At 41.8% G+C, this 13,292-nt stretch overlaps 2 protein-coding genes across 2 annotated transcripts; one reads left to right on the top strand and one right to left on the bottom strand.

Moving 5' to 3' along the window:
- Positions 1-475: 475 nt before the first annotated feature.
- Positions 476-5,879, bottom strand: pmm2 (phosphomannomutase 2). Its single transcript, XM_085779464.1, has 8 exons — positions 5,646-5,879; positions 3,981-4,092; positions 3,822-3,898; positions 2,802-2,893; positions 2,529-2,628; positions 2,348-2,423; positions 2,082-2,197; positions 476-744 (listed from the first exon to the last, which is right to left on the bottom strand). Exons 1-8 carry the CDS (start codon positions 5,856-5,858, stop codon positions 640-642), a joined length of 891 nt encoding a protein of 296 aa, XP_085635590.1. The 5' UTR covers positions 5,859-5,879; the 3' UTR covers positions 476-639.
- Positions 5,880-9,580: 3,701 nt separating this feature from the next.
- On the top strand, positions 9,581-12,257 carry LOC146991834 (high mobility group protein B2-like). Its single transcript, XM_085779476.1, has 5 exons — positions 9,581-9,638; positions 10,490-10,646; positions 10,960-11,108; positions 11,219-11,393; positions 11,563-12,257. The coding sequence occupies exons 2-5, from the start codon at positions 10,500-10,502 to the stop codon at positions 11,737-11,739; spliced, it is 648 nt and encodes a 215-aa protein (XP_085635602.1). The 5' UTR covers positions 9,581-9,638; positions 10,490-10,499; the 3' UTR covers positions 11,740-12,257.
- The last annotated feature ends 1,035 nt before the right edge of the window (positions 12,258-13,292 follow it).

A 13,292-nucleotide genomic window follows, 5' to 3' on the forward strand; every position in this document is an offset into this window, starting at 1 on the left:
AATCAGCCATGATAACCATGACTGCTCCAGCCATGGACGGTCGAGCTCTCATAGAGCACCATCAGATTTCAATACATATACACAGATGCCTGTTTTTTCAGAGTCTCAGTCCCAGTGTGGTCGATTCAGTGTGACGGGACAGAGATCTGGACTCAGATGAGATGTTCGGTGAAGTGAAGTGAAGTGAGCACCACCCAGACTCAGTGGTCACGTGGGAGCTAATTCAGGATCAGATCAGATAAGCTGACATGAGTACACAGACACAAATCCCAAATGTTTCAGGCCTTAAACTGATTTGTCAGATTTAAAAGTTACATGAATCTTTAAAAAGTTTAGACAGTGACAGATTAAAACAAAAACCCTCATCCGTGACCTCTGACCTGTACGTGGAGACTTGTCCCGTTCACTCAGTCTCTTTTTAACCCGTCACCATCGAGTTGTTGCTCAAGCTTCGGTTTTTACCAACAACTCAGAATCATACTGGAAAATGATTTTATTGATTCTGAAACCCAACCAAAGATACCCAGAGACGTCTCCACCGTCAGTGACCCTTCCTCAGTCTCCTCCTCATCATCACAGACACGATCATGTCGGCTCAGCTGAGGATCTTGACATGAATGATGATCAGAGGATCTTCTGTCAGGAGAAGAACAGCTGCTCACACAGCTGCCGTGTGTCCTCTGGACACGAGACTTCATGGCCGATGGTCCGAGGGTCGCTGTAGATCTCATAGTCGTTTCCTCCCTGAAAAACACACACACAGATCAACATCATGGGTGTAAAAACTTTATAATGATTCGCAATCTGCTACAGCTGATCAAAGTTAACACCCAAAGGAAGAAGCCAGTTCACCAGGTGAGGCAGATCATCTGTTTAAAACATTGTAAAAGCAGCCGGTCTCTGACGGTGGATGGACCAACCGAAGCCCTTCATTTCTCACGTGACTGTAGGTGTCACCTGGTGTCTGTTACGTCCACACTACTACGTTGAAAACACGCTTTTTTTGCTGCCACGATGCACTGGGGTGCGTCATTGTCTGGATGGGCGAAAACTGAGACATTTAGAAATAATGAGGTAGGTGCTCATGTCACTCCCTGATGGGTTTTTTCTGCCATGACAACCACTGGTGAAAACACAATAAAATGAAGGTGTTTTTGACCTCGTTCTCTTCACTGCAGCTATTAAATTCTTAATTTCAACACTGAAGCACGTTGCTGCTCCTTGTTTGTGGTATTTTTGCAACTACTCAACTGCAGAGAAGACTATCTGCATCCTGTTTACACCAACTCACGCATGCTCAGTGTGCTCATCAGATCATTTTTGTTTTCACATGCTGTTTAAGAATGAAAACATAGCAGTCTGTCTGTAGCTTTTGGGCCTGTTCAGATGTGGTATTTATGTTCGCAGGTTTCTCTGCGTCCTCTTCTTGCTGTGCTGTGGATAGTTATTATATTTTTTTGAGACGCATATTACAGAACATTTTTCCCTTTAATGCATCATGAATTTATGATGGTCTATGCCTGATGTTTTTCATGTGCCATTTAGGGTGTTGGATTTGTGTGCATTTCGGTTTGTATCTGCACAGGTAAATATTTTCTATATAGTACTTTCCATTTGATACTGTGTTAGCTTTTATTGTATTATATGCATTGAGATCAAAAGTATACTATGTATAATGGTTTACACCTGTGGTTTACTCACTACGCCTGATTGCATCAGGTGACCCTAGGGGATTACTTAAGACAGTGTGTCTTCACTTCCTCTCCATGTCTGACGAAGGGCAGGGGCCCAAAACGTTACACTTAATAAAAACTCACAGGAGCTACTTTTGGTGTGCGGACTTCCTTTTTCACCTAAGATGTGGTATTTAACTGTGGTTAAATACCACATCTGTAGGCTATGTCTGTTCACACCTGCTTTTAAATGCACTCTGTATGTGTCTTGATTGATCGCTTTTGATAAACTGTAATTTCCCTGCTTTATATGCAAATAAACATGTACAGATACAGTGCTCTAAGTATCTGACTGGTCTTCTTCCATTAACAAGTGTGCTATACACGTTACTACGTGACATTACTCACAGGCTTGGTCTTGTCTCCAAAGAAGTGGATGGTGGAGAAACTGTCCTTCTCAACGATGCCCAGACAGTACCTCTTATCCCAGCCGTCAGGAAACACATCAAAGCTGATCTGGCCTCCTGTAGAGGAATCACACATTCACAACACAATGAGAAAAACAGCCAAAGGTCACCCACCCGAGTTCATCTGAGGTCACAATCCAGAAAAAACACGACATGTTCGTGTGATGGGCCTCAGCCCATGGCCAGTGTGATGTGATGTTCACTCACCGATTGAGAACGAGAGTCCTTTTCCTTTGAACTCCTCCTGTAACACCGACACAAACTTCTCTCGGATCTTCTCTCTCTGATGAAGCAAAGACAGTCGATCAGACATTCACCTTTGTAAAGACACCTACGTTATGTCAAATGTTGATGGGTTCAGCTTTAACTGTGTAACTGTGTGCGTCACCTTATCCAGCTCAAAGAACTCGATCCTCTCCGCCTGTGTACAGCTGCGACCGACAGGAGACACATTCAACATGCCGTTACGGAACTCAATGAACGTCCCCCTGCAAGATAAACAACATTACATCAGTCCCATGAGGCCGGACCCGTGTCCGTAAGTGTCCATCAAGATCTTGTGCCGTCACGGTCCCTGTTCACCGCCAACGTCACATCAGTTATAACTACAATACACATGTTTACGAAGATGATGGTGATGATGATGTGATGTGGGGTGTACCTCTTCTTCGGTAGTTTGATCTTGGCCATGTAGTTCAGACAGAAGTTGATGAAGTCCTGCAGCAGCTCTTCACCCATATGAGCCTGTATGGACTGGCAAAGAAAACTTCCCGTCACATGAGATGATACAACGCATCGAGGAAACCTAGGGTAAAACAGATCTGAATGATGTTGAACTTGTCTTTTTAAATCTGGAGTAGGTGGGTAGGTTATTTTGTGACCAATGCCAAGATCCACGTGGACTGTATCAATGTTTTTTTCCTAGAATAGTGTAAACTGCAGTAGCACTGTCAGGCAATCATTTATGCACAATCACTATTTGCACAAGTATTTTTTTGTCCTTTTTTTTAAACGTTACTTGAAAGCAGGCATGTCCAAACTACTCAAAGGGCCACATGGCTGCAGGTTTTGGTTCCAACCAATCAAGAGCACACGGTTTGAGCAAATGAACTGTCCAAAGACTGAGATCCGTTGATTAAATGAGTCAAGTCTGGTGTGCCTCCGCTTGGTTAGAACGAAAACCTGCAGCCACACGGCCCTTTGTGGGATAGTTTGGACGTGCCTGCTTTAAAGTATCAATGAATCATTGAGGATAAACCCCTCATGTTCACTGATGTTGACAGCACTGAAGAAAAACACAAAGAACAGTAAACAAAGCAGACTAACCACCTGAGAAGCTGTTACTCTAAACGGAGTGACAGAATAAAAAGTCCTCAGGAGGAAATAACTGATGAGATGTCAGTAATTTTACAGCAGAACAACTCTGAGGCCAAGATAAACATGAATTGAAATTTAAATTAAGCTGTGCACCATTTCTAGGATGATTATGAAAACTAAATGAATTGTTACCTGACAACATGTAGTCAATTAGTATCATTTCTGGTGCTTGAGTAGTGGCTGCTGCTTGGACCCCTAATAGAAATTTGAATGATTATAGCCTATATAATACCTAGCACTGCTCCACATGGGCTTGGACAAGTGTGAGGTTGGGTGTGGTATGGACACATTAAATCAGTCTCACCTGGACAGAAACCAACTGTCCATTCTTATAGGCCACGAGACCGTTCTCAGCAAACACGTAGTCCGCTCTCTGGATCACTAGGGACAAACAGAACAACATCATAAGAAGTGGTAAATAAATCACCGGTCTGCAGCAGGTGTCCAGGTGCGTGTGCCTCACCGTCATCTCCCAGCTGCTCCTTGATCTTGACCAGGTCCGAACCTCCGACCACTCCCACTCGAACCCGAGCCCTGAGCTTCTCAAGGAACTCTGACATGTCTGGAGTGGCACGCTGCAACACATGGCAGAAACTGGATTTAATCCAAGTGATACCTCAAAGAAAAATAAATATCAATCAATAATGCAAATTAGGCCACGCTGCAGTAGCAAAGACTGATCCGTCAGTTAGTATGATGAGTTAGTATGATGAGTTTCTTACTGCAGTTAACTATTTTACAGCTGAATTATTTCCAGTTGAGCTTTATAGAGAAAAAACATGCAAGTCACTTTGTCCCTTTTAGTTCGGTTACACTTAACGCCTGGATATATATATCATCATGTCACTGTCTTTCTAGACAATCCCTGTCCAAACACTGATGGTGCTGCATCTGGAACAAGTTCACACACCGAGGTCTGCAGTATGATGATCACCAAACCTTCCCAACAGCACACCAAGTTTCAGAGGAGCTAAATCAGGAGGACATGGAGCTGTGCTAGCTCGCCTGGGATAGGGGAACTGGGGTCCTCTCCTCGAGCCAGATCAGGTCAAGTTACTTTATTTATACCCTTAGATAGTTCACAGTTGAAAGTTCAAAAAAAAAAATAAAAAAAATAAAAGAAAAAATGTACAAGGCATCCACTCACACAGTCTCAGACACCACACACCGGTACACAGGATTAAACAGACAATAATACTTTCAATACCAAATACCAATAAAAACATCTAAACTGCATTAACCAAACCCCAAAATAAAACAAGCTTAGAACTATGAATAAATAGATAATTATCAATACAGGCTCCAAAGAGAGCTTAGGCAAATTCACAAAGTTTACCAGCGTAACGGCAGCTGGTATGAAGCTGTTTTTATAGACCTTATGACTGAAAACCACTGTCCAGAGAGGAAAAGGTGTGACTCATTATTTAAATGGTACAGGTTGTCATTTAAAATGAATCTGGATATCTTCTGTCTAGTAGGCTATACATGATGGGCTCATCCAATCAACTTATTGAGGGAATTCTTGTTCTTTTCTTCACAGTTCAATTCGAGTCGATAATCGTCCCATTATTTATAGGGACAATGTACCTGGCCTGTCATAAATTGTGACATCATGCCTGCAGCAGTGAAACTGAGCCTAAAACTGGTGATGCAACATTGCTGCAATGGAAATATACAGTGCAATCTGAACCCTGGCGGTCACACAGGTTTACTGAGCTCACTCAATACACACTAACGTTATAGCAAGTATAACCTGTTTTAGTCACCAGCAGGAGCTCACGTTGGTCATCATCAAATCAGTGCAAATCAAACTTTATTAACACTTCAGTGTCAAGCGGAGGATGAAAACACAGTCGGAAGTGACACCCAGGTTACAATGGGACAAAAGGCGAATACCTGACACCTCACGACTGATTATTTAGACATCTGCAGGAGTTAAAGCGGAACCATGTTTCTACACGGAGCGAATTGTCACTCGGACCGATTACGATGACGATGACAACGTGGAGCCGGATGTTGCCAAACTATTATCTCTAACCTAAAGTTAAATGTGTAAGTAAGTGCAGAGACGTGACTGTAACGTGAGTTGTGTGAACACACACTCTCACACACACAGATTTGGTTGTACCTGTCTCGCGGCGGTCAGCGTGCCGTCAACATCAAAGAGGCAGAGCGTGCTCGAGTCCACGGCGGTGTCACTCATCTTGTGTCCGGGTGAAGCTGCGGTCTCCCTGCTGCGGACCCCGGCCCTTTGTTCCCCGCTGTGGTCGCTCGGTGTGGCCGCACAGGTCCCGTCCTGTCCACGGTGAGCCCCGGCTGACAAACTGCAGCTGACAGTCATAAACTACTGTCATACAGTTCAGCCTTTTCTTCTGCTGGAGTTATGAGGAACCTTACAAAGAGATTTAAGGTGCATTACCGCCACCTTCTGACACGGAGGCTTTGTATTATTGTCTTAGGCCTATTTAAAATTTGGTTTGTTGTTATAATGCAAATAAAAAAACCTTAGACCCCATTTGAACATTTTGTAGCTATTTCTATCCACTTACACCTTGATCTTATAAAGGCAGCTCTTGTTTTCTCCTCATAGATATTCTCTAATTGTGTATGTAACATGGTCACATCAATCATGTGTTGACTGGACCAAAATCTAAAATTTCTTTAATAATTTGAATTTATTTTTCTTTTACTAGTTTACCCTTTTTAAAATAAAGACCTTTAGGATCTCGTATTTTCGTTGTTTTTTCCAAAATCCAGTAGACCATACTATAGCCTACATTGTGTGTGTGAGAATTTAAGTTATGTTTAATGAAGGACCTGTTGTGAGCAGTGAACAGGTTTGAGCACATTCTGCGTTTCATTCACTCAGTTGATAATTACCCAGGCCAGTGTTAACTGCACTCAAGAAAAACCATGCAGTTGATCCTGAAGAATTTCAGTCGATTGAGAGGCAGATCTTTTAATTACAACTGTCTTTCAAGCAGTAGGCTACATCCCAAAAAACTGCAACTCAAACCTTGGTGTGTGACAGTGTGGGTGAGAGCAGGGACCTCCGGATACATGCAGCACAGCGCAGTGAAATGTATCAGGGGTTAGCTGGATGGGGTCATGTCAGTCAAATGGGAGTGGCTGCAAATGTAGACATGTGCCTCTGTGATAATAACAGCAAGAGTTTGTTTTGGGGGCAGAAAAACGTCACTGTCATCACTGGTTGGACAGTTCAGTGATCCACATGGCCTCTTCCTGTGTTGGCCAAAGACATTCGACATCCAAAGGCCCTTTTTCATGAAGTTGTGTATGGGCAGAGTAGATTTCATGGATCAGTCTGACGTAACGTGTCCCAGCTGATGCAAAAACAAATACTGGTACATCAGAGTGTTCTTTCACTTACTGGACATGACCATGTAAAAACCAAATGAATTCACATATGAAAACCCATACATCAACCCATGTGAAACCTACGGCATAACATGTGAGGCTCATGTCATGTGATAACATGTGAAATCCCAACAACCCCATAGATCAGCTAATGTTATCCTATAGGGTATCATGTGAATTTGATGTAACAGTTAATGGATAGTAATGGATGATAAGATATTTCTGATGCATGTCAACTTTTACTCTACTATGATTCATTATAATGGAAGGAAGTCTTAATGCTGCTAAAAGAAGTTTGATTTACGTAATATAGCACAATTCATTCACATTTAGTCACACTTTCCAATGAAAAAAGCCATACAGCTCCTTTTATATTTTATTAAAAATGAAACCTAACATTATTTTATAATTTTAAGCAATACAGCAACATCTAAAAATGAACAAACATAATAAATGTTTTTTATAATTAATTACAATACATTTTACGAGTTGGGGTTATAAAATATGTCCACCTCTATCAGTTTGTCAAGCCAGGGGCCTCGTTATCTGTGGCTGCAGCTGAATGAAATCAGCTGAATGATTAAAGACAGCAGCTTCCTCCTCTGTAGTGTTTATAAATGAACAGCCAAACCAAGGTGCGCGCTGCCACCAAGTGTACCGGAGGATCACCATGAATCTAAAGTCTCTTCTTGGCAGTCTTGCAGCACATACACCAGTAGAAAATCTATGTGGACCATCTGTGATATTTATCACTATAAGGTTTAACCTAGATGGCAGAACTGAATGAAAATAACACTTGTTAACTGATCACCCTATAGCCTACTCTGTTTTAGGTGCATGTAACCTCAAGGAAGACTGAGTCCTCTGGATATCAACAGGCTCCTGCTCAGACAAAAGGAACTCCCCAAAATCTGACCTGAACATCACTGAGAGGAAACGTCATCATTAATTTATTACCTACACATAGGCTACATCTTACTGCAGCATAATACAGCTGCGGAAGCTTTTAAGTTTCATGAACTGTGATGTGTTGTGCTCTGTTGATGGTCAACATACAGTATTTATCTATCTGTTAAAATGTATAGACTACAAAACTTCCAGTACAACACTGCTGCAAACTAAAACCTCAATAATAAACATATAGTGTAGCTCTCTTGCAGCCAATCAAAACAGAGCAACATGCTCTAGAATAAAAACAAAAAAATATAAAGTAGGAGAAAGGTGTTGTAGAAAGTGGTGCTGTATGCAGACATCCAACTGGTGTATTGTCCAGGTCGTCAGACTTAGCAGGGAGTTCATTTAAGTCATTTGCCATAACAAAAGGAGCAGCATTCAGCAGAATTTTTCCTTTGACATGTATTTGCTGCCCACCCTCTGAGAAATAGTCCATCTACTTAATGCATGGTTGACCTGGAGACAATGGATGTGAGGTCTGATCACCCTCTCTATCCAGTCTGAACGTCTGTCCTAAATGTGGAGCCTGCGGTTTACACTTTTCATTTGTGTCCATGCTTGCAATCACTTCATATGAACAGGTAGGAGCTGGTCCTGTAGGATTTAGAGTTTTTATAGGCTATTACTAACTATAAATATTATGGCTTGTCCACCTTTTCTTTCATATCTCCTCTCTGACTCCTCTGTGGACCAGCTATAATCTGAGACAGAGTACACTTGATCTATTTTTTTGTGACCTTAACTGAAGTTCAAACTGTCTTGCATAACCCATGCGACCGTAAACAATATCTGCTGCTTGATTTTAAAACATTTATGCAATATGTATCAGCGTATCTGCAGCTTCCTCAGCCATGCTTAAACATTACACAAGGATTACGGTAAACTGAAGTGAAAATTCACCCATAAACAAAGATCCCTTCAATTAATTATCTACAATTGAAACAAGTTTTTTCTGTTATTTTTTTTTACACTGTGCTTTTTTGCTTTGCCTTAGCTTTTGTGCTGTTTTAGTGCTGTAAAGCTTCATGTTGAATAAACTGCTCATTACTTCCATACATGTAAAATATGACAAAAGACCTGTGTTTCTTTTGTCCAAGAACTGCGGCCTATACGGTATATCATACTTTGATATTGCACAGGGAATGATATGATGCATGTGTATATTCAGTCAATGCACCAGAGTAGTTTGCAATATTCACTTTACTTTTCGTAATTTAGACCGTGAACACAACACAAATGGTGCACCAGTCACTGAAGTTATATTTTGAAGGGAGGGGGGGAATCCGGAAGTCTTATTTTCATTTACTTTCTACTTTACCAGTCAACTACCGTTAAATAACTGAGCAATTTTGTTTGTGACCCAGCTGGGTCTATAGTTGAAAGAGACGAGACAAAACGGGACTTGTCTAATTATGCCGCGGTTCACCTCACAGAGATAACAAACGGTTGAAAAACGTACACAGACCAACACATCAACACAAACTGACTCCTACGAGCTAACAAAGGGGGTTTCGCGCCGAATGTTTAAAACCCCAGTTCAACCAATCAGGGCGCAGGTGACGCACACAAACGTGATTTCTCAATCGCGCATATTACAACCAATCAGAGCGCCGTCTGTGTTTTGTGTCTTACGTTCAAATTTAAATGCTTCGCTCTGACCAATCGGCGGAGGGCGGGGCGGAGTCAAGGCAGCAGTTCTAGTCAAGTTAGGTCGGCCTCACAGACGGTGACAAAACAGTTGCGCCTTCTTCCTCATTCACTCGTTTACAATTTGTCTCGCAGCAAACAGGTAAGGACGATTGCTTTTTACGGCCGCATTTGGGTCACTTTGTTATTTTAAACAACGATTTATTTGCTAATTTTCTGTAACGTCTACGACGACCGAGTTTCGTACTTTTGGTGCGTGTTACTATCTAAACTTTAAAAGAGTGATTAAGTTATTTATTTTTTAATGTTATGACCTTAATCACAATGTCACAGTTGTGGTTAAAGTGAAAAAACCCGTCGGATTTCCTTATGCCCGACCAGAAACGATGAAGTTTAAGTGTTTTTTTTTCTAAGAACGACGAAGCAGGCGGTGTAGGCTAGGCTGTGACTGAGCAACATGCAGTTCAATCGCCATTTGGCTTTGGTAGCTTAACGTTAGCTTGCTGCAACACGACGGCGGCGGCCCCCGCATTTAAAGTTGGATTAGTGCTCATACGCAGTCCTGTGGCCAGTGGCTCGGTTGTTCAATGTAAAGTACGTATCCCTTGAAATATACCCACTTTAGAGCACTTTATCTATATCTTTTATCCGTTTTGGCGCAGTTTAGTTTAGGCGGGAAGGTACAAAATGGAGTCGCGTCTTTTTGTCCCAGAGATGTAGAAATCCGATTAGGACCGTAAAACGGCCCCGCGTGTCCGTGTCTTCGACTAGGTGCCATTATAGCGCTAATATTTACATTAAAGGGTAAATGTTTTAACAATTGCGACTTAATATATCGACTAAACTAAAAGTTTGCAATACACACGGTGGGGCAGCGTTGTTGTGCACGCACAAACTAGAGCGGGCCAGTAACTTAGCGCGACGCTTAAGTAGGTAGTAGGTTGTTTGTTTGTCACGCCTGTTTCATGTGGTTTATTCTCCTTGGTTCACAGAAAACGCAGCCATGAAGAAAGACCCAAACAAGCCCAGAGGAAAGACCTCCTCATATGCCTTCTTTGTCGCGACCTGCCGTGAGGAGCACAAAAAGAAACACCCAGGAGCCTCCGTCGGCTTCGCAGATTTCTCCAGGAAATGCTCCGAGAGATGGAAGGTAAATAATTAATTCACACAAGTTTCTAATTACAAAAAATATTTTAAAATAGTTTTTAATCGAAGGGTGTGGACATATCTCCTGTAAGTGTTGTTAAGTGACTTCACGGAGTTCATTGAAGGACTACATTGTTGTGTGCAGTGCAGCTGCTGTTCCTAACCCCCCACCCCCATTTAAACCCCACCTCTTAAAGTGGCACATGTTCACTAATAACCTTGGATGTGTGACAATTGTGTTTGGAATTAGGACGTTAAAATGGAGATTAAACATAATTTTTTCCTAAATGTTAATTTTCATTTATTTTTTTTAAAAGACCATGTCCGCCAAGGAGAAGGTGAAGTTCGAGGATATGGCCAAGAACGACAAGGTCCGCTACGACCGGGAGATGAAAACATATATACCCCCGAAGGGCACCAAGAAGGGCAAGAAGAAGAAGGACCCCAATGCCCCAAAGAGGCCACCGTAAGTCTCTAATGTCACTATACTGAGTATACAGAGTAAAAAAAGATTTCTGCATGTATTCCTATATGCATGGTTGTAATCTGTGCTCTGTCTTTCCCCCTACCCCCCAGATCTGCATTCTTTGTGTTTTGCGGCGAACACCGCCCCAGGATTAAGGAGGAGAACCCCGGCATCTCAATCGGTGATATTGCCAAGAAGCTTGGCGAGTTGTGGTCCACGCAGGGTCCCAAAGACAAGGCTCCCTTTGAGGCCAAGGCTGCCAAACTGAAGGAGAAATATGAGAAGGTATTCACAGATCCAGTATCTTTGCATAGTCTCACATGTACGAAAATATCTATTGGTATAAATATACAATAGTTAATGAATGTTTGCTATACGACTGCAGTGCCACTAGTCTCACTCTAAAGGTGAGAACACATGACATGTGGATTAAAGCGCTCTCTCTGTGTTTCAGGATGTCGCTGCCTACCGTGCCAAAAGCGGCTCAGGGAAGAGTGATGCCGGCAAGAAGAGTGGCCCAGGCAGGCCCGTCGGCAAGAAAGCAGAACCAGTCGATGACGATGATGACGACGACGATGACGACGAAGATGATGAGGAGGACGATGACGACGATGATGACGATGATGATTAAGCCATTGTTTGAATTCAAGGATGTGAAGTTTGCAATGTGGTGTTCAGCTTAACTGTTTTGTGTGTATGATTCCATCAGTATAGCCTGCTGTCCCTGTTGGTCTGCCTCTGTAGGATACCAGACCTATACTCCTTTTTTCTAATTCAGGGATTTAGTTTTTTGTTTTCACTTAGCCCTTATGACCCCTCCCCGCCCCCACCCACTGAACTTGTGTTTGTTACATCTTTAGGTCCTCGTTGCTATGAATGGACAGCCATATTTGAACTTCCTGTGATAATATAATGGACTGAGACTCTTTACAGGCAGTGGACAGCAGCAAATCAGTAAAGTTTAAAAGTTATTGTTCCTGGAAGCACTGCTCATGTTCTCTTTAGTGGTGCTGTTTCTTCACTGTCATTTACTACCAGGTTCTCTAGTTTGATTAAATGTTTGCAGCCATTTTTAATGTGGAACTATGAAAAACTTTCATGTAGAATGAATTTTTCTTTTTATAATAAAATTTTGTATATTGATTAAAATCTGTGTGAAGTTGTGCTCATTCCTTAGGTAAACTAGAAATGTTAGTCAGTACTGCCGACGGTTTTAGCCTGGTTGTTGTTGATTTGGCCTTGGTCAACAACAAATGACTTAACTTCATCAAGTATCAGCTGATTTAGGTTGTTGGCCAGGATGACTGCTCATCATGACCCAGAAATGAGGTTAGCAGACTTCTTCACAGCAGATACTGGGAGGTAGTGTTCAGGGAGGAGGTGTTTTGAAAGTTTTATCTGTCACTGTAGTTTTATCAGGTCATGTAAAAATACTAAGAAAAGCAACTCAAATGGGTTAAAGATTAATAGCAAGGTTGTGTTGGGGATTTATGACCTATAGACAAGGATATACTGCCTAATCCACTGATGGGACATTTAAATCCTGAGGAAAATGTTCATACAGGGGCTGATTACTATAGTATTCTCTAATGTCCGCATTCATAGACTCAGACTTTACCTGATTCTACATGCACATCATACACTACCAGGACTACCAGCTGTTAGCACCAGGCAAATGTTACAGATGTTAGAAATGCAATAGATTGTTTTAATAATACATTTTATTTGTTACAAGAGAAGCAATGGACATGTTCAGTATTGCATATTATATTAAGAAAATTCAACACAAGTGTTAAGTGCACACATCTAAAATATACTATTTAGATATGTGCACTTCACATTTGTGTTGAATTTTGTTGACCCTTTGTTCCTTGTTCATTATAGCCCTGTTGTTTTTTGCACTGTCTGTGTGCAATGGTTATGTCCTGTGTGAATCATGCAGCTGTAGTTTCTTATAGGCTAATAAAGTGATCTAAGCCACTCTTATTTTATGGTAAACTGGAGGTCAAATGCAGATTAGGTTGGTTAGTTTCAGATAGAAGTAGGCTAAGTTTTGGATGAAGGACATATTCAGGTTCAGGTGAGGTTAAGGGTCAGGTGGAGGTGGGGCTCAGTAAGAAGGTACGGTTCAGTCGTTCAGCTGAGGTTATGGGTCAGGTCAGGGGGATATGGGTTCAGATGGAG

This window comes from Trachurus japonicus, chromosome 1 (genome assembly GCF_045865225.1).
Source record: "Trachurus japonicus isolate A0001 chromosome 1, Traja_1.0".
NCBI lineage: Eukaryota > Metazoa > Chordata > Actinopteri > Carangiformes > Carangidae > Trachurus > Trachurus japonicus.